Below are 20,653 nucleotides of genomic sequence, written 5' to 3'. Positions count from 1 at the left end.
TTCTGAGGCAACAGGATCTCTTCAAGAAGGCTACCAAAGACAGTAATGCAGCAGTCAAAGCTAGCTACGCCGTTTGTGAGTTGATTGATCCTGTGCTAAGTGATCCCAAATGGCTCATGGACTTGGCTTTTCTTGTTGATATCACACATGAGCTTAATGTACTGAACAAGAAGCTACAAGGCCAGGGGCAACTTGTCAGTGCTGCCTATGACAACGTGAGAGCATTCTGCACTAAACTTGTGTTATGGAAAGCCCAGCTCTCTCAGACAAACCTTTGCCATTTCCCAGCATGCAAGGCTCTCGTGGATGCAGGCACACCATTCAGTGGTGAGAAGTATGTTGAGGCCATTTCGAAGCTACAGGAGGAATTTGATCACAGATTTGCAGACTTCAAGACACACAAAGCCACATTTCAAATTTTTGCGGACCCCTTCTCCTTTGATGTGCAAGATGCCCCTCCTGAGCTTCAAATGGAGCTCATTGACCTGCAGTGCAACTCTGCACTCAAAGCCAAGTTCAGGGAGGTGAGTGGAGAAGCAGACAGGCATGGGCAATTTTTGAGAGAGTTGACCCCCAGCTTCCCTGAACTTTCCCGAAGGTTCAAGCGGACCATGTGCCTTTTTGGGAGCACATACTTGTGTGAGAAGCTCTTCTCCACCTTGAACTTCAATAAGTCCAAGTACAGGTCCAGACTTACTGATGAGCATCTTCAATCTCTACTGAGGGTCTCCACTGCTTCCTCCCTCAAGCCAAATGTGACTATGTGAGAAGAAGCGCTGCCAGGTCTCTAGCAGCAAGGAGTAGGCAAAAGAAGCCGTGTTCAGAATATTTCATGTTCAATGTTCCATTCAAGTTCAGAAAGTTAAAGGTTAAAGAGCTGTTAATACAGACATTTGAAACGGAATAAAAATAATTCATTTTCTCTACTTAGCCAGCCAGTGTATATCTACTGTATGCTCATTAGTATTATTTGGTTTTATATTACTGATTGATTTATTTTTTATTCATCTTTAAGTTAATTTATTTAATTCATTATTTTTTGTTAAAATATAAAGGTATTTGATAACGTTGGAATGTTTTATCAGTGCTTTTCTTGTGGAAATCCTGATGCGGCCCAGTCTCACCCAGACTCGGCCTCTAGCGGCCCCCAGGTAAATTGAGTTCGAGACCCCTGATGTATAGTAAGGCGTATTTTCTTAAAAAATGACCATGTATAGTAAGGCATATTTTCTTAAAAAATGACATAGTATAGTAAGGCTTTTTTCTTAAAAAAACGACCATGTATAGTAAAGCATTTTTCTTTAAAAAAAATGACCATGTATAGTAAGGCATATTTTCTTAAAAAACGACATAGTATAGTAAGGCTTTTTTCTTAAAAAAACGACCATGTATAGTAAAGCATTTTTCTTTAAAAAAAATGACCATGTATTGTAAGGCTTTTTTCCCCCCTTAAAAAACGACATAGTATAGTAAGGCCTTTTTCTTAAAAAAACGACATAGTAAAGTAAGGGTTTTTTCTTAAAAAAACGACATAGTATAATAAGGCTTTTTTTCTTAAAATACTACATAGTAAAGAAAGGCTTTTTTTCCATAAAAACATGACACAATGTATAACAAGGCTTTATTCATAAAAAACGACATAGTATAGTAAGGCTTTTTTCTTAAAAAAAACGACCATGTATAGTAAAGCATTTTTCTTTAAAAAAAATGACCATGTATTGTAAGGCTTTTTTTATTAAAAACGACAAAGTATAGTAAGGCCTTTTTCTTAAAAAACGACCATGTATAGTAAGACATATTTTCTTTAAAAATGACCATGTATAGTAAGGCATATTTTCTTAAAAAATGACCATGTATAGTAAGGCGTATTTTCTTAAAAAATGACCATGTATAGTAAGGCATATTTTCTTAAAAAACGACATAGTATAGTAAGGCTTTTTTCTTAAAAAAACGACCATGTATAGTAAAGCATTTTTCTTTAAAAAAAAATGACCATGTATTGTAAGGCTTTTTTCCCCCTTAAAAAAAACGACATGGTATAGTAAGGCCTTTTTCTTAAAAAAACGACATAGTAAAGTAAGGGTTTTTTCTTAAAAAAACGACAGTATAATAAGGCTTTTTTTCTTAAAATACTACATAGTATAGAAAGGCTTTTTTTCGTAAAAACATGACAATGTATAACAAGGCTTTATTCATAAAAAACGACATAGTATAGTAAGGCTTTTTTCTTAAAAAACGACATGTATAGTAAAGCATTTTTCTTAAAAAATTGACCATGTATTGTAAGGCTTTTTTCCCCCTTAAAAAACGACATAGTATAGTAAGGCCTTTTTCTTAAAAAAACGACATAGTAAAGTAAGGGTTTTTTCTTAAAAAAACGACATAGTATAATAAGGCTTTTTTTCTTAAAATACTACATAGTAAAGAAAGGCTTTTTTTCATAAAAACATGACACAATGTATAACAAGGCTTTATTCATAAAAAACGACATAGTATAGTAAGGCTTTTTTCTTAAAAAAACGACCATGTATTGTAAAGCGTTTTTCTTTAAAAAAAATGACCATGTATTGTAAGGCTTTTTTTTAAAAAACGACAAAGTATAGTAAGGCCTTTTTCTTACAAAACGACCATGTATAGTAAGACATATTTTCTTTAAAAATGACCATGTATAGTAAGGCATATTTTCTTTAAAAATGACCATGTATAGTAAGGCGTATTTTCTTAAAAAATGACCATGTATAGTAAGGCATATTTTCTTAAAAAAAGGACATAGTATAGTAAGGCTTTTTTCTTAAAAAAACGACCATGTATAGTAAAGCATTTTTCTTTAAAAAAATGACCATGTATAGTAAGGCATATTTTCTTAAAAAACGACATAGTATAGGCTATGTATAGTAAGGCTTTTTTCTTAAAAAAACGACCATGTATAGTAAAGCATTTTTCTTTAAAAAAAATGACCATGTATTGTAAGGCTTTTTTCCCCCTTAAAAAAACAACATAGTATAGTAAGGCCTTTTTCTTAAAAAAACGACATAGTAAAGTAAGGGTTTTTTCTTAAAAAAACGACATCGTATAATAAGGCTTTTTTTCTTAAAATACTACATAGTAAAGAAAGGCTTTTTTTCATAAAAACATGACACAATGTATAACAAGGCTTTATTCTTAAAAAACGACATAGTATAGTAAGGCTTTTTTCTTAAAAAAAACGACCATGTATAGTAAAGCATTTTTCTTTAAAAAAAATGACCATGTATTGTAAGGCTTTTTTCCCCCTTAAAAAACGACATAGTATAGTAAGGCCTTTTTCTTAAAAAAACGACATAGTAAAGTAAGGGTTTTTTCTTAAAAAAACGACATAGTATAATAAGGCTTTTTTTCTTAAAATACTACATAGTAAAGAAAGGCTTTTTTTCATAAAAACATGACACAATGTATAACAAGGCTTTATTCATAAAAACGACATAGTATAGTAAGGCTTTTTTCTTAAAAAAACGACCATGTATTGTAAAGCGTTTTTCTTTAAAAAAAATGACCATGTATTGTAAGGCTTTTTTTTTAAAAACGACAAAGTATAGTAAGGCCTTTTTCTTAAAAAACGACCATGTATAGTAAGACATATTTTCTTTAAAAATGACCATGTATAGTAAGGCATATTTTCTTAAAAAATGACCATGTATAGTAAGGCGTATTTTCTTAAAAAATGACCATGTATAGTAAGGCATATTTTCTTAAAAGGACATAGTATAGTAAGGCTTTTTTCTTAAAAAAACGACCATGTATAGTAAAGCATTTTTCTTTAAAAAAAATGACCATGTATAGTAAGGCATATTTTCTTAAAAAACGACATAGTATAGGCTATGTATAGTAAGGCTTTTTTCTTAAAAAAACGACCATGTATAGTAAAGCATTTTTCTTTAAAAAAAATGACCATGTATTGTAAGGCTTTTTTCCCCCTTAAAAAAACGACATAGTATAGTAAGGCCTTTTTCTTAAAAAAACGACATAGTAAAGTAAGGGTTTTTTCTTAAAAAAACGACATAGTATAATAAGGCTTTTTTTCTTAAAATACTACATAGTAAAGAAAGGCTTTTTTTCATAAAAACATGACACAATGTATAACAAGGCTTTATTCATAAAAAACGACATAGTATAGTAAGGCTTTTTTCTTAAAAAAACGACCATGTATAGTAAAGCATTTTTCTTTAAAAAAAATGACCATGTATTGTAAGGCTTTTTTCCCCCTTAAAAAACGACATAGTATAGTAAGGCCTTTTTCTTAAAAAAACGACATAGTAAAGTAAGGGTTTTTTCTTAAAAAAACGACATAGTATAATAAGGCTTTTTTTCTTAAAATACTACATAGTAAAGAAAGGCTTTTTTTCATAAAAACATGACACAATGTATAACAAGGCTTTATTCATAAAAAACGACATAGTATAGTAAGGCTTTTTTCTTAAAAAAACGACCATGTATAGTAAAGCGTTTTTCTTTAAAAAAAATGACCATGTATTGTAAGGCTTTTTTTTTTAAAACGACAAAGTATAGTAAGGCCTTTTTCTTAAAAAAACGACCATGTATAGTAAGACATATTTTCTTTAAAAATGACCATGTATAGTAAGGCATATTTTCTTAAAAAATGACCATGTATAGTAAGGCGTATTTTCTTAAAAAATGACCATGTATAGTAAGGCATATTTTCTTAAAAAACGACATAGTATAGTAAGGCTTTTTTCTTAAAAAAACGACCATGTATAGTAAAGCATTTTTCTTTAAAAAAAATGACCATGTATAGTAAGGCATATTTTCTTAAAAAACGACATAGTATAGTAAGGCTTTTTTCTTAAAAAAACGACCATGTATAGTAAAGCATTTTTCTTTAAAAAAAATGACCATGTATTGTAAGGCTTTTTTCCCCCCTTAAAAAACGACATAGTATAGTAAGGCCTTTTTCTTAAAAAAACGACATAGTAAAGTAAGGGTTTTTTCTTAAAAAAACGACATAGTATAATAAGGCTTTTTTTCTTAAAATACTACATAGTAAAGAAAGGCTTTTTTTCCATAAAAACATGACACAATGTATAACAAGGCTTTATTCATAAAAAACGACATAGTATAGTAAGGCTTTTTTCTTAAAAAAAACGACCATGTATAGTAAAGCATTTTTCTTTAAAAAAAATGACCATGTATTGTAAGGCTTTTTTTTATTAAAAACGACAAAGTATAGTAAGGCCTTTTTCTTAAAAAACGACCATGTATAGTAAGACATATTTTCTTTAAAAATGACCATGTATAGTAAGGCATATTTTCTTAAAAAATGACCATGTATAGTAAGGCGTATTTTCTTAAAAAATGACCATGTATAGTAAGGCATATTTTCTTAAAAAACGACATAGTATAGTAAGGCTTTTTTCTTAAAAAAACGACCATGTATAGTAAAGCATTTTTCTTTAAAAAAAAATGACCATGTATTGTAAGGCTTTTTTCCCCCTTAAAAAAAACGACATGGTATAGTAAGGCCTTTTTCTTAAAAAAACGACATAGTAAAGTAAGGGTTTTTTCTTAAAAAAACGACAGTATAATAAGGCTTTTTTTCTTAAAATACTACATAGTATAGAAAGGCTTTTTTTCGTAAAAACATGACAATGTATAACAAGGCTTTATTCATAAAAAACGACATAGTATAGTAAGGCTTTTTTCTTAAAAAACGACATGTATAGTAAAGCATTTTTCTTAAAAAATTGACCATGTATTGTAAGGCTTTTTTCCCCCTTAAAAAACGACATAGTATAGTAAGGCCTTTTTCTTAAAAAAACGACATAGTAAAGTAAGGGTTTTTTCTTAAAAAAACGACATAGTATAATAAGGCTTTTTTTCTTAAAATACTACATAGTAAAGAAAGGCTTTTTTTCATAAAAACATGACACAATGTATAACAAGGCTTTATTCATAAAAAACGACATAGTATAGTAAGGCTTTTTTCTTAAAAAAACGACCATGTATTGTAAAGCGTTTTTCTTTAAAAAAAATGACCATGTATTGTAAGGCTTTTTTTTAAAAAACGACAAAGTATAGTAAGGCCTTTTTCTTAAAAAACGACCATGTATAGTAAGACATATTTTCTTTAAAAATGACCATGTATAGTAAGGCATATTTTCTTAAAAAATGACCATGTATAGTAAGGCGTATTTTCTTAAAAAATGACCATGTATAGTAAGGCATATTTTCTTAAAAAACGACATAGTATAGTAAGGCTTTTTTCTTAAAAAAAAACGACCATGTATAGTAAAGCATTTTTCTTTTAAAAAAATGACCATGTATAGTAAGGCATATTTTCTTAAAAAACGACATAGTATAGTAAGGCTTTTTTCTTAAAAAAACGACCATGTATAGTAAAGCATTTTTCTTTTAAAAAAATGACCATGTATTGTAAGGCTTTTTTCCCCCTTAAAAAACGACATAGTATAGTAAGGCCTTTTTCTTAAGAAAACGACATAGTAAAGTAAGGTTTTTTTCTTAAAAAAACGACATAGTATAATAAGGCTTTTTTTCTTAAAATACTACATAGTAAAGAAAGGCTTTTTTTCATAAAAACATGACACAATGTATAACAAGGCTTTATTCATAAAAAACGACATAGTATAGTAAGGCTTTTTTCTTAAAAAAAACGACCATGTATAGTAAAGCGTTTTTCTTTTAAAAAAATGACCATGTATTGTAAGGCTTTTTTTTAAAAAACGACAAAGTATAGTAAGGCCTTTTTCTTAAAAAACGACCATGTATAGTAAGACATATTTTCTTTAAAAATGACCATGTATAGTAAGGCATATTTTCTTAAAAAATGACCATGTATAGTAAGGCGTATTTTCTTAAAAAATGTCCATGTATAGTAAGGCATATTTTCTTAAAAAACGACATAGTATAGTAAGGCTTTTTTCTTAAAAAAACGACCATGTATAGTAAAGCATTTTTCTTTAAAAAAAATGACCATGTATTGTAAGGCTTTTTTCCCCCTTAAAAAACGACATAGTATAGTAAGGCCTTTTTCTTAAAAAAACGACATAGTAAAGTAAGGGTTTTTTCTTAAAAAAACGACATATTATAATAAGGCTTTTTTTCTTAAAATACTACATAGTAAAGAAAGGCTTTTTTTCATAAAAACATTACACAATGTATAACAAGGCTTTATTCATAAAAAACGACATAGTATAGTAAGGCCTTTTTCTTAAAAAAACGACCATGTATAGTAAAGCATTTTTCTTTAAAAAAATGACCATGTATTGTAAGGCTTTTTTCCCCCTTAAAAAACGACATAGTATAGTAAGGCCTTTTTCTTAAAAAAACAACATAGTAAAGTAAGGGTTTTTTCTTAAAAAAACGACATAGTATAAGGCTTTTTTTCTTAAAATACTACATGGTAAAGAAAGGCTTTTTTTCATAAAAACATGACACAATGTATAACAAGGCTTTATTCATAAAAAACAACACAGTATAGTAAGGCTTTTTTCTTAAAAAAATGACCATGTATAGTAAAGCGTTTTTCTTTAAAAAAAATGACCATGTATTGTAAGGCTTTTTTTTAAAAAACGACAAAGTATAGTAAGGCCTTTTTCTTACAAAACGACCATGTATAGTAAGACATATTTTCTTTAAAAATGACCATGTATAGTAAGGCATATTTTCTTAAAAAATGACCATGTATAGTAAGGCGTATTTTCTTAAAAAATGACCATGTATAGTAAGGCATATTTTCTTAAAAAACGACATAGTATAGTAAGGCTTTTTTCTTAAAAAAAACAACCATGTATAGTAAAGCATTTTTCTTCAAAAAAAATGACCATGTATAGTAAGGCATATTTTCTTAAAAAACGACATAGTATAGTAAGGCTTTTTTCTTAAAAAAACGACCATGTATAGTAAAGCATTTTTCTTTAAAAAAAATGACCATGTATTGTAAGGCTTTTTTCCCCCCTTAAAAAACGACATAGTATAGTAAGGCCTTTTTCTTAAAAAAACGACATAGTAAAGTAAGGGTTTTTTCTTAAAAAAACGACATAGTATAATAAGGCTTTTTTTCTTAAAATACTACATAGTAAAGAAAGGCTTTTTTTCATAAAAACATGACACAATGTATAACAAGGCTTTATTCATAAAAAACGACATAGTATAGTAAGGCTTTTTTCTTAAAAAAAACGACCATGTATAGTAAAGCATTTTTCTTTAAAAAAAATGACCATGTATTGTAAGGCTTTTTCCCCCTTAAAAAACGACATAGTATACTATACCATGTCGTTTTTTTAAGGGGGAAAAAAGCCTTACAATACATGGTCATTTTTTTTAAAGAAAAACGCTTTACTATACATGGTCGTTTTTTTAAGAAAAAAGCCTTACTATACTAAGTATAGTAAGGCTTTTTTCTTAAAAAAACGACCATGTATAGTAAAGCGTTTTTCTTTAAAAAAAATGACCATGTATTGTAAGGCTTTTTTTTTTAAAACGACAAAGTATAGTAAGGCCTTTTTCTTAAAAAACGACCATGTATAGTAAGACATATTTTCTTTAAAAATGACCATGTATAGTAAGGCATATTTTCTTAAAAAATGACCATGTATAGTAAGGCGTATTTTCTTAAAAAATGACCATGTATAGTAAGGCATATTTTCTTAAAAAACGACATAGTATAGTAAGGCTTTTTTCTTAAAAAAACGACCATGTATAGTAAAGCATTTTTCTTTAAAAAAAATGACCATGTATAGTAAGGCATATTTTCTTAAAAAACGACATAGTATAGTAAGGCTTTTTTCTTAAAAAAACGACCATGTATAGTAAAGCATTTTTCTTTAAAAAAAATGACCATGTATTGTAAGGCTTTTTTCCCCCCTTAAAAAACGACATAGTATAGTAAGGCCTTTTTCTTAAAAAAACGACATAGTAAAGTAAGGGTTTTTTCTTAAAAAAACGACATAGTATAATAAGGCTTTTTTTCTTAAAATACTACATAGTAAAGAAAGGCTTTTTTTCCATAAAAACATGACACAATGTATAACAAGGCTTTATTCATAAAAAACGACATAGTATAGTAAGGCTTTTTTCTTAAAAAAAACGACCATGTATAGTAAAGCATTTTTCTTTAAAAAAAATGACCATGTATTGTAAGGCTTTTTTTATTAAAAACGACAAAGTATAGTAAGGCCTTTTTCTTAAAAAACGACCATGTATAGTAAGACATATTTTCTTTAAAAATGACCATGTATAGTAAGGCATATTTTCTTAAAAAACGACATAGTATAGTAAGGCTTTTTTCTTAAAAAAAACGACATGTATAGTAAAGCATTTTTCTTAAAAAATTGACCATGTATTGTAAGGCTTTTTTCCCCCTTAAAAAACGACATAGTATAGTAAGGCCTTTTTCTTAAAAAAACGACATAGTAAAGTAAGGGTTTTTTCTTAAAAAAACGACATAGTATAATAAGGCTTTTTTTCTTAAAATACTACATAGTAAAGAAAGGCTTTTTTTCATAAAAACATGACACAATGTATAACAAGGCTTTATTCATAAAAAACGACATAGTATAGTAAGGCTTTTTTCTTAAAAAAACGACCATGTATTGTAAAGCGTTTTTCTTTAAAAAAAATGACCATGTATTGTAAGGCTTTTTTTTAAAAAACGACAAAGTATAGTAAGGCCTTTTTCTTAAAAAACGACCATGTATAGTAAGACATATTTTCTTTAAAAATGACCATGTATAGTAAGGCATATTTTCTTAAAAAATGACCATGTATAGTAAGGCGTATTTTCTTAAAAAATGACCATGTATAGTAAGGCATATTTTCTTAAAAAACGACATAGTATAGTAAGGCTTTTTTCTTAAAAAAACGACCATGTATAGTAAAGCATTTTTCTTTAAAAAAAATGACCATGTATAGTAAGGCATATTTTCTTAAAAAACGACATAGTATAGTAAGGCTTTTTTCTTAAAAAAACGACCATGTATAGTAAAGCATTTTTCTTTAAAAAAAATGACCATGTATTGTAAGGCTTTTTTCCCCCTTAAAAAACGACATAGTATAGTAAGGCCTTTTTCTTAAGAAAACGACATAGTAAAGTAAGGTTTTTTTCTTAAAAAAACGACATAGTATAATAAGGCTTTTTTTCTTAAAATACTACATAGTAAAGAAAGGCTTTTTTTCATAAAAACATGACACAATGTATAACAAGGCTTTATTCATAAAAAACGACATAGTATAGTAAGGCTTTTTTCTTAAAAAAAACGACCATGTATAGTAAAGCGTTTTTCTTAAAAAAATGACCATGTATTGTAAGGCTTTAAAAAAAAAAAAAAAAACGACATAGTATAGTAAGGCCTTTTTCTCAAAAAATGACCATGTATAGTAAGACATATTTTCTTAAAAAATGACCATGTATAGTAAGGCATATTTTCTTAAAAACCGACATATTATAGTAAGGCCTTTTTTTCTTAAAAAACGACATAGTAGTGAGGCTTTTTTTCTTTAAAAAACGTAGTAGTATAGTAAGGCTTTTTTCTTTAAAAAACGACATAGTATTGTAAGGCTTTTTTTCTTTTAAAAAATGACATAGTAAGGCTTTTTTCTTAATAAACGACATAGTATAGTAAGGCTTATTTCTTTTTTAAAAAGACCATGTATAGTAAAGCGTTTTTCTTTAAAAAAAAAAAAAAAGACCATGTATTGTAAGGCTTTGTTTCTTAAAAAAATGACCATGTATAGTAAGGCTATTTTCTTTTTAAAAAATACAAAAACCCGCATTGTGTGTCATTTGAGCAATAAGTCATATTTATTGGACTTTATTAGATAACTTTTTTCATCCCGTATTTGGGAAATTTCGTTGTCACAGTGGCAAGAGGGTGAGGATGCAGAAATAGGAAAGGCATTTTAGACATAAATAGATAGGTAATAAGTAAGTTAATAAATAAATACATAAATAAAAATAAATAAGAGTGTCTCTGAAGTATATATATATATACATTATATATAAACATATATACATACACATAGATATGCATGCATACGGTAGGTCTTAACACTCAGCCATTTTTTTGTTAAAGAGCCTGACATTTGATATTTGACTTTATTGTATACTTAATGAATGAATCTTGGCTTCTGGCTCATCCTCACAAGGCTTGTGTACGTTCAAGATATTTGTTGAATGTAAGTTACAGCATGGAGGAAATGTTCCCCACAAGTTCACGCCTTGCCTTGTTTGTTGACAGACTCGTACTGTCGCACCCCGGATCGCGCCTTCATCCAGGAGTCTCCGGCGCCCCAGTGAGCGGAGGCTGACACGGTCATGCTTTTGGACGGCTCCCGCATATGCAGGCGGACGACTTTGCCGGAGGGTAAATCCTCATTGATCTGCAAGACTGATTGTCGTTGTCGACATCATCACTTTGGTCACGTGACCTTTATGTCATTCATGTCCAGTCGGGAAGAGCTGGCTGACCGGCCGCAGGAGCAGTTGGGACAGATGCACGTCGCCACCGCCTTCGTCATGCCAGGTTGAAAACCGTGTCGCCACTGTAAAGAAATTAGCGTCGTAGGAAAAAAATGTTGTCATCTTGGGCAGTGTTGAGAAATAATTGTCTTTGTGTCATGAAAGATGCATTGGACAACTTGGAAGAGGAGCAGGAGAAGAACAGGGTGCAGCTGACCGACTGACAAGTCAAGTCCCGACTGCCTCACCCTGTGACAGCCGTGGGTTTGAGCTGTGTCCCCGTCACTCGGCAGATGTGGACGAGGGCGACTGTCAGAACAACGTCACCATGCGGTTGTGGTGGGAATGCCAACCGCCCCCCACCATCTCTTCATCGTTTGGATGTCTATCGCCAGCAACCAGTTGAAAATGATTCGGACTGCCGATTGCGTTTTGTTGCCGGCGTGATGCAAAGGTATTTCGGACCAATAAAAATGTTTGGCTGGTGTGCTTGAAATACTAGCAAATAACCAATGTCTTTTGATTTTGTAGGCTAATTATTTTAACAAATTTTGGTGTAATGACCTAAATGTAAAATTTAAAAATGTTTAAAGTTTTTTTTAGTAAAAGGTAATTATTCTTACCAAGAGTACGTCTGCGGGACGCGAACCAGCTTCCACTGCGTGGTAGGCATATACTCTACTGTGCGCGCTAAAGGGCCTTCCCACCGTCCCACTAAACTTCAACCGGCCAGGTATTTTCAGGAAGAGGGCGCACGACAAATTTGGCTAAGTGTGCAAACCGCCTCCCTGCTAATTTAGGCCAATTATTTTAAATAATTTTGATGTAATGATTAAATGTAAAATTTAATTGTTAAAGATTTTTTTAGTAAAAGGTAATTATTCTTATGTCGCAGGTGCCTCTCCCCGCCGAAGGCGGGGAGAGGCACCAAGAGTACGTCTGCGGGATGCGAACCAGCTTCCACTCGGTGGTAGGCGCATACTGTACTGTGTGCGCCAAGGGGCCCACCCACACACCCACTAAACTTGGACCGGCCAAGTATTTTCGGTAAGAGGGCGCTCGAGTAATTTGGCTAAGTGTGCAAGCCGCCTCCCAACTCAGCATGGTCATGTCCAATAAAACTTTTTGGATGGCTTATTTGAAATCCTAGCTAATAGCCAGTGTCTTTTGATTTTTTAGGCCAAGTATTTTAACAAATTTGATGGAATGATTAAATGTAAAATTTAAATGCTAGTTTTTTTTAGTAAAAGGTAATTATTCTTATGTCGCAGGTGCCTCTCCCCGCCGAAGGCGGGGAGAGGCACCAAGAGTACGTCTGCGGGATGCGAACCAGCTTCCACTCGGCGGTAGGCGCATACTCTACTGTGTGCGCCAAGGGGCCCACCCACACACCCACTAAACTTCGACCAGCAAAGTATTTTCGGTAGGATGGCGCTCGACTCAATTGACTAAGTGTATAAGCCACCTCCCTAAAAAGTACAGTCCTGCCCACTCGGTTTTTATTTGACCTGAAAAGTGACAAGTTGGAGGAGGCAGGGAATCCAACCGATTACCTTTTGTATGGTAAGTTGGTGAGCTAGAATTCCTCCCACGTCAGCCACCTGGTGAAATTGGCATCCTACATCACCTACATCTAAGAAAAACATATTTTCTGCACAGCAACATGAATGTCTCCTTTAGACTTACTTTTTTGTCTTCAGGTGTCCTCGCTCTCCACGGTTTTGGAAAGCTTTTCGTTGGAAGACTGTCCATCCCACAAGTCATCCATTTTTGCCTTTGTCACTAATCTGAAAAAATCAAAATAAAAGTTGACAGCAAAGTATCTCTTGTTCTATTATGCGACCTCGACTTTGATTTATAAGAAGAAAAAAAAAATCATTCTAAAAAGTTTTTTGTAAGGGGATGTGGCTATACACACGCACTATGATCGCTGCAACAAGGCGAGACATAGCATACCGAGCCAATACGAAGGTCGGGGCGGCGCTTCATCCCGCAAGCTGGTGCCAAACCTACTCCATCCTGTCAGAGAGACCACAAGAAAAAAGCCTTACTATACTATGTCGTTTTTTTAATGAGATAAAAGCCCTACTATACTATGTCGTTTTTTAAGAAATAAAAGCCCTACTATACTATGTCGTTTTTAAGAAAAAAGCCTTACTATGTCTTTTTTTAACAAAAAAAACCTTACTATACTATGTCGTTTTTTTATAAATAAAGCCTTGTTATACATTGTCATTTTTTTACGAAAAAAAAGCCTTGCTATACTATGTCATTTTTTTAAGAAAAAAAAGCCTTACTATACTATGTCGTTTTTTTAAGAAAAGAGCCTTACTATTATATGTCGTTTTTTAAAGAAATAAAAGCCTTACTATACTATGTCGTTTTTTTTTTAACAAAAACAGCCTTACTAAACTATGTCGTTTTTTAAAGAAAAAAGCCTTACTATACATGGTCATTTTTTAAAGAAAAAAGCCTTACTATACTATGTCGTTTTTTTAATGAAATAAAAGCCCTACTATACTATGTCGTTTTTTAAGAAATAAAAGCCCTACTATACTATGTCGTTTTTAAGAAAAAAGCCTTACTATGTCTTTTTTTAACAAAAAAAACCTTACTATACTATGTCGTTTTTTTATAAATAAAGCCTTGTTATACATTGTCATTTTTTTACGAAAAAAAGCCTTACTAAACAATGTTGTTTTTTACAAAAAAAGCCTTACTATACTATGTCATTTTTTTACGAAAAAAAAAGCCTTACTATACTATGTCGTTTTTTTTAACAAAAAAAGCCTTACTATACTATGTCGTTTTTTTTTTACAAAAAAAGCCTTACTATACTATGTCGTTTTTTAAAGAAAAAAGCCTAACTATACTATGTCGTTATTTTAAGAAATAAAAGCCTTACTATACCATGTCGTTTTTTAAGAAATAAAAGCCCTACTATACTATGTCGTTTTTAAGAAAAAAGCCTTACTATGTCTTTTTTTAACAAAAAAAACCTTACTATACTATGTCGTTTTTTTATAAATAAAGCCTTGTTATACATTGTCATTTTTTTATGAAAAAAAAGCCTTGCTATACTATGTCATTTTTTTAAGAAAAAAAAGCCTTACTATACTATGTCGTTTTTTTAAGAAAAGAGCCTTACTATTATATGTCGTTTTTTAAAGAAATAAAAGCCTTACTATACTATGTCGTTTTTTTTTAACAAAAAAAAGCCTTACTATACTATGTCGTTTTTTAAAGAAAAAAGCCTTATTATACTATGTCGTTTTTTTAAGAAATAAAAGCCTTACTATACCATGTCGTTTTTTACCAAAAAAAAAGCCTTACTATATACCTCACATACCGAGACAATACGAAGGTGACCGGTCGGGGCGGTGCTTCATCCGCAAGCTGGTCCCAAACCTACTCCATCCTGTCAGAGAGACCACAAGAAAAAAGCCTTACTATACATGGTCATTTTTTAAAGAAAAAAGCCTTACTATACTATGTCGTTTTTTTAATGAAATAAAAGCCCTACTATACTATGTCGTTTTTTAAGAAATAAAAGCCCTACTATACTATGTCGTTTTTAAGAAAAAAGCCTTACTATGTCTTTTTTTAACAAAAAAAACCTTACTATACTATGTCGTTTTTTTATAAATAAAGCCTTGTTATACATTGTCATTTTTTTACGAAAAAAAGCCTTACTAAACAATGTTGTTTTTTACAAAAAAAGCCTTACTATACTATGTCATTTTTTTACGAAAAAAAAAGCCTTACTATACTATGTCGTTTTTTTTAACAAAAAAAGCCTTACTATACTATGTCGTTTTTTTTTACAAAAAAAGCCTTACTATACTATGTCGTTTTTTAAAGAAAAAAGCCTAACTATACTATGTCGTTATTTTAAGAAATAAAAGCCTTACTATACCATGTCGTTTTTTAAGAAATAAAAGCCCTACTATACTATGTCGTTTTTAAGAAAAAAGCCTTACTATGTCTTTTTTTAACAAAAAAAACCTTACTATACTATGTCGTTTTTTTATAAATAAAGCCTTGTTATACATTGTCATTTTTTTACGAAAAAAAAGCCTTGCTATACTATGTCATTTTTTTAAGAAAAAAAAGCCTTACTATACTATGTCGTTTTTTTAAGAAAAGAGCCTTACTATTATATGTCGTTTTTTAAAGAAATAAAAGCCTTAATATACTATGTCGTTTTTTTTTAACAAAAAAAAGCCTTACTATACTATGTCGTTTTTTAAAGAAAAAAGCCTTACTATACTATGTCGTTTTTTTAAGAAATAAAAGCCTTACTATACCATGTCGTTTTTTACCAAAAAAAAAGCCTTACTATATACCTCACATACCGAGACAATACGAAGGTGACCGGTCGGGGCGGTGCTTCATCCGCAAGCTGGTCCCAAACCTACTCCATCCTGTCAGAGAGACCACAAGAAAAAAGCCTTACTATACATGGTCATTTTTTAAAGAAAAAAGCCTTACTATACTATGTCGTTTTTTTAATGAAATAAAAGCCCTACTATACTATGTCGTTTTTTAAGAAATAAAAGCCCTACTATACTATGTCGTTTTTAAGAAAAAAGCCTTACTATGTCTTTTTTTAACAAAAAAAACCTTACTATACTATGTCATTTTTTTATAAATAAAGCCTTGTTATACATTGTCATTTTTTTACGAAAAAAAGCCTTACTAAACAATGTCGTTTTTTACAAAAAAAGCCTTACTATACTATGTCATTTTTTTACGAAAAAAAAAGCCTTACTATACTATGTCGTTTTTTTTAACAAAAAAAGCCTTACTATACTATGTCGTTTTTTTTTTACAAAAAAGCCTTACTATACTATGTCGTTTTTTAAAGAAAAAAGCCTAACTATACTATGTCGTTATTTTAAGAAATAAAAGCCTTACTATACCATGTCGTTTTTTAAGAAATAAAAGCCCTACTATACTATGTCGTTTTTAAGAAAAAAGCCTTACTATGTCTTTTTTTAACAAAAAAAACCTTACTATACTATGTCGTTTTTTTATAAATAAAGCCTTGTTATACATTGTCATTTTTTTACGAAAAAAAAGCCTTGCTATACTATGTCATTTTTTTAAGAAAAAAAAGCCTTACTATACTATGTCGTTTTTTTAAGAAAAGAGCCTTACTATTATATGTCGTTTTTTAAAGAAATAAAAGCCTTACTATACTATGTCGTTTTTTTTTAACAAAAAAAAGCCTTACTATACTATGTCGTTTTTTAAAGAAAAAAGCCTTACTATACATGGTCATTTTTTAAAGAAAAAAGCCTTACTATACTATGTCGTTTTTTTAATGAAATAAAAGCCCTACTATACTATGTCGTTTTTTAAGAAATAAAAGCCCTACTATACTATGTCGTTTTTAAGAAAAAAGCCTTACTGTCTTTTTTTAACAAAAAAAACCTTACTATACTATGTCGTTTTTTTATAAATAAAGCCTTGTTATACATTGTCATTTTTTTACGAAAAAAAGCCTTACTAAACAATGTCGTTTTTTACAAAAAAAAGCCTTACTATACTATGTCATTTTTTTACGAAAAAAAAGCCTTACTATACTATGTCGTTTTTTTTAACAAAAAAAGCCTTACTATACTATGTCGTTTTTTTTAACAAAAAAGCCTTACTATACTATGTCGTTTTTTAAAGAAAAAAGCCTAACTATACTATGTCGTTTTTTTAAGAAATAAAAGCCTTACTATACCATGTCGTTTTTTAAGAAATAAAAGCCCTACTATACTATGTCGTTTTTAAGAAAAAAGCCTTACTATGTCTTTTTTTAACAAAAAAAACCTTACTATACTATGTCGTTTTTTTATAAATAAAGCCTTGTTATACATTGTCATTTTTTTACGAAAAAAAAGCCTTGCTATACTATGTCATTTTTTTAAGAAAAAAAAGCCTTACTATACTATGTCGTTTTTTTAAGAAAAGAGCCTTACTATTATATGTCGTTTTTTAAAGAAATAAAAGCCTTACTATACTATGTCGTTTTTTTTTTACAAAAAAAAGCCTTACTATACTATGTCGTTTTTTAAAGAAAAAAGCCTTACTATACTATGTCGTTTTTTTAAGAAATAAAAGCCTTACTATACCATGTCGTTTTTTACCAAAAAAAAAGCCTTACTATATACCTCACATACCGAGACAATACGAAGGTGACCGGTCGGGGCGGTGCTTCATCCGCAAGCTGGTCCCAAACCTACTCCATCCTGTCAGAGAGACCACAAGAAAAAAAGCCTTACTATACAATGTATAGTACTATGTCATTTTTTAAGAAAAAAGCCTTACTATACTATGTCGTTTTTTTAAGAAAAGAGCCTTACAATAATATGTCGTTTTTTAAAGAAATAAAAGCCTTACTATACTATGTCGGTTTTTTTAACAAAAAAAAGCCTTACTATACTATGTCGTTTTTTAAAGAAAAAAGCCTAACTATACTATGTCGTTATTTTAAGAAATAAAAGCCTTACTATACAATGTCGTTTTTTAAGAAATAAAAGCCCTACTATACTATGTCGTTTTTAAGAAAAAAGCCTTACTATGTCTTTTTTTAACAAAAAAAACCTTACTATACTATGTCGTTTTTTTATAAATAAAGCCTTGTTATACATTGTCATTTTTTTACGAAAAAAAGCCTTACTAAACAATGTCGTTTTTTACAAAAAAAGCCTTACTATACTATGTCATTTTTAAAGAAAAAAGCCTTACTATACTATGTCGTTTTTTTAAGAAAAAAGCCTTATACTGTGTCGTTTTTTTAAGAAAAGAGCCTTACTATAATATGTCGTTTTTTAAAGAAATAAAAGCCCTACTAAACTATGTCGTTTTTTAAAGAAAAAAGCCTTACTATACTATGTCGTTTTTTACAAAAAAAGCCTAACTATACCATGTTATTTTTTAAAAGAAAAAAGCCTTACTATGCTATGTCGTTTTTTTTAATAAATAAAGCCATGTTATACATTGTGTCATTTTTTTACGAAAAAAAGCCTTACTATACTATGTCGTTTTTTTAAGAAGAGTCTTACTATAATATGTGTTTTTTAAATAAATAAAAGCCTTACTATACTATGTCGTTTTTTTTAAGAAAAAAGCCTTACTATACTATGTCGTTTTTTAAGAAAAAAGCCTGACTATACTATGTCGTTTTTTTAAGAAATAAAAGCCTTACTATACCATGTCGTTTTTTTACCAAAAAAAAGCCTTACTATATACCTCACATACCGAGCCAATACGAAGGTGACCGGTCGGGGCGGTGCTTCATCCGCAAGCTGGTCCAAAACCTACTCCATCCTGTCAGAGAGACCACAAGAAAAAAAGTCTTACTATACAATGTATAGTAAGGCTTTTTTCTTTTAAAAAATGACCATGTATAGGATACATGGTCATTTTTTTAAAGAAAAAAGCCTTACTATACTATGTCATTTTTTAAGAAAAAAGCCTTACTATATATACTATGTCGTTTTTTAAGAAAAAAGCCTTACTATACTATGTTGTTTTTTTTTATAAATAAAGCCTTGTTATACATTGTCATTTTTTACGAAAAAAAAGCCTGACTATACTATGTCGTTTTTTAAAGAAAAAAGCCTTACTATACTATGTCGTTTTTTACAAAAAAAGCCTTACTATACTATGTCATTTTTTTAAAGAAAAAAGCCTTACTATACTATGTCGTTTTTTTATAAATAAAGCCTTGCTATACATTGTGTCGTTTTTTTTTACAAAAAAGCCTTACTATACTATGTCGTTTTTTTAAAGAAAAAAGCCTTATTATACTATGTCGTTTTTTTAAGAAAAAAGCCTTACTATACTATGTCGTTTTTTTAAAGAAAAAACTATACTATGTAGTTTTTTTTATAAATAAAGCCTTGTTATACATTGTCATTTTTTTACGAAAAAAAGCCTTACTATACTATGTCGTTTTTTAAAGAAATAAAAGCCTTACTATACTATGTCGTTTTTTACAAAAAAAAGCCTTACTATACTATGTCGTTTTTAAGAAAAAAGCCTTACCATACTATGTCGTTTTTTTAAGGAAAAAGCCTTACTATACTATGTCGTTTAAAAAAAGCCTTACCATACTATGTCGTTTTTTAAGAAAAAAAACACCTTACTATATACTATGTCGTTGAAAAAAAATAAAAATAAAAAAAGCCTTACTATACTATGTCGTTTTTTTTAACGAAAGAAGCCTTTCTATACATGGTCGTTTTTATTCAAAAAAGCGTTACTATACATGGTCGTTTTTATTCAAAAAAGCGTTACTATACATGGTCATTACCAAAAATAAACAAATAAATCAAGTCGTCAGATATCACCATTACTGGAGCGAGCGTCTTTCCACAATTAGGATTTTCGTTTTAAGACAAATGGTCTATAAAGGAATTTCAAATTTCATCATTGAGCCGTCTTCTTTTCTGTCCTTGTGCGATCTTTGAAACGATTAAAAAACACTAAACGCAATTCCATTCGGAGATATTATGACTGCAAGTGGAACTACGTATATCTTTATAGAAGCTTGCAATGGAGAAAACGGGAGCATTTCTTACCTTTTCGGCATGCGTCGAGTACACAAAACTCAGCCAACGTAAAAAAACAACAACTTCTTGATGGACTTCTGTTCATGTCCTTTAACAAACGTGTCTTGGTTGGAGCTGACCCAAATTAGGCCGTGTAGATCATGCAATTAAAAACCTGAAAAGACATTTACAAACAAAACAAAGCACACCGGTCAACACCATTTTTTTTCATTCTTTTCCGGTCCGTTTCACTTCCGGGTCACCAATGATGACGTCAATTCAGGGAACGCCCTCGACTTTTAAAAAATATATATAATCGATTGAAATAAAAGCCTAGTCTTATGGGATGCTACCCCTTTATATCAAATCAAAAGCCTTTATTGTCATCATACACAGCTGTGTATAATGAAATGGGTGAAATATCATTCAACAAAGGTGCTCTTAAATGGGTCAAAATGGTCAAAAGTTTGCACTTTAATGGCCCACGTTTGAAATAGGTCCAAAAAAAGGCTTAAACTGGCTCTTGACAGTTTATACCAGGCAGGGGTGGCTTTGCAAATCCATCCGACACAGACATAGGTGACAAGGTTTTCCCTTAAATAGAAACAACCTTGTGTAGTCAAGACTTTCCAAT

The 20,653-nt window shown here is 30.4% G+C and overlaps 1 protein-coding gene and 1 long non-coding RNA gene across 12 annotated transcripts in view; one reads left to right on the top strand and one right to left on the bottom strand.

Moving 5' to 3' along the window:
• The window catches only part of LOC144067315 (uncharacterized), a 21,078-nt gene extending 7,789 nt beyond the window's left edge, over positions 1-13,289 (top strand). The window contains exons 3-5 of one of the 2 annotated variants that reach the window (XR_013297910.1): positions 11,250-11,375; positions 11,461-11,534; positions 11,636-13,289. This is a non-coding gene — a long non-coding RNA (uncharacterized LOC144067315). Of the gene's footprint in view, positions 1-11,249; positions 11,376-11,460; positions 11,556-11,635 lie in introns of both variants that reach the window. The other variant, XR_013297911.1, reaches the window with a different exon arrangement.
• Positions 10,610-20,653, bottom strand: LOC144067313 (uncharacterized). Of its 10 annotated transcripts, none has more exons than XR_013297907.1 (9): positions 20,050-20,623; positions 18,725-18,793; positions 17,644-17,712; positions 15,826-15,894; positions 14,820-14,888; positions 13,427-13,489; positions 13,157-13,257; positions 13,024-13,103; positions 10,610-11,553 (listed from the first exon to the last, which is right to left on the bottom strand). XR_013297907.1 is itself a non-coding variant. In XM_077590932.1 (7 exons), the coding sequence occupies exons 1-7, from the start codon at positions 20,123-20,125 to the stop codon at positions 13,253-13,255; spliced, it is 420 nt and encodes a 139-aa protein (XP_077447058.1). In that variant the 5' UTR covers positions 20,126-20,623; the 3' UTR covers positions 10,610-13,252. The 10 variants fall into 10 exon arrangements, 5 of the variants coding, with proteins under 5 accessions (XP_077447058.1, XP_077447063.1, XP_077447061.1 ...); XR_013297908.1 differs by having other exon boundaries at positions 13,024-13,071; XR_013297905.1 differs by having other exon boundaries at positions 13,024-13,257.

Source organism: Stigmatopora argus, chromosome 21, assembly GCF_051989625.1.
Source record: "Stigmatopora argus isolate UIUO_Sarg chromosome 21, RoL_Sarg_1.0, whole genome shotgun sequence".
Classification (NCBI taxonomy): domain Eukaryota; kingdom Metazoa; phylum Chordata; class Actinopteri; order Syngnathiformes; family Syngnathidae; genus Stigmatopora; species Stigmatopora argus.
This window is presented reverse-complemented; position numbering and strand designations above follow the sequence as displayed.

What these genes read in the sequence shown, in the direction of transcription:
- LOC144067313 (XM_077590932.1), bottom strand. Translation starts at nt 20,125, where the DNA reads ATGAACAGAAGTCCATCAAGAAGTTGTTGTTTTTTTACGTTGGCTGAG. An exon ending in ACTCGACGCATGCCGAAAAG is followed by an intron (nt 18,794 to 20,049) that starts GTAAGAAATGCT and finishes TCTCTCTGACAG; the next exon opens with GATGGAGTAGGTTTTGGACC. An exon ending in GTCACCTTCGTATTGTCTCG is followed by an intron (nt 13,490 to 14,819) that starts GTATGTGAGGTA and finishes TCTCTCTGACAG; the next exon opens with GATGGAGTAGGTTTGGCACC.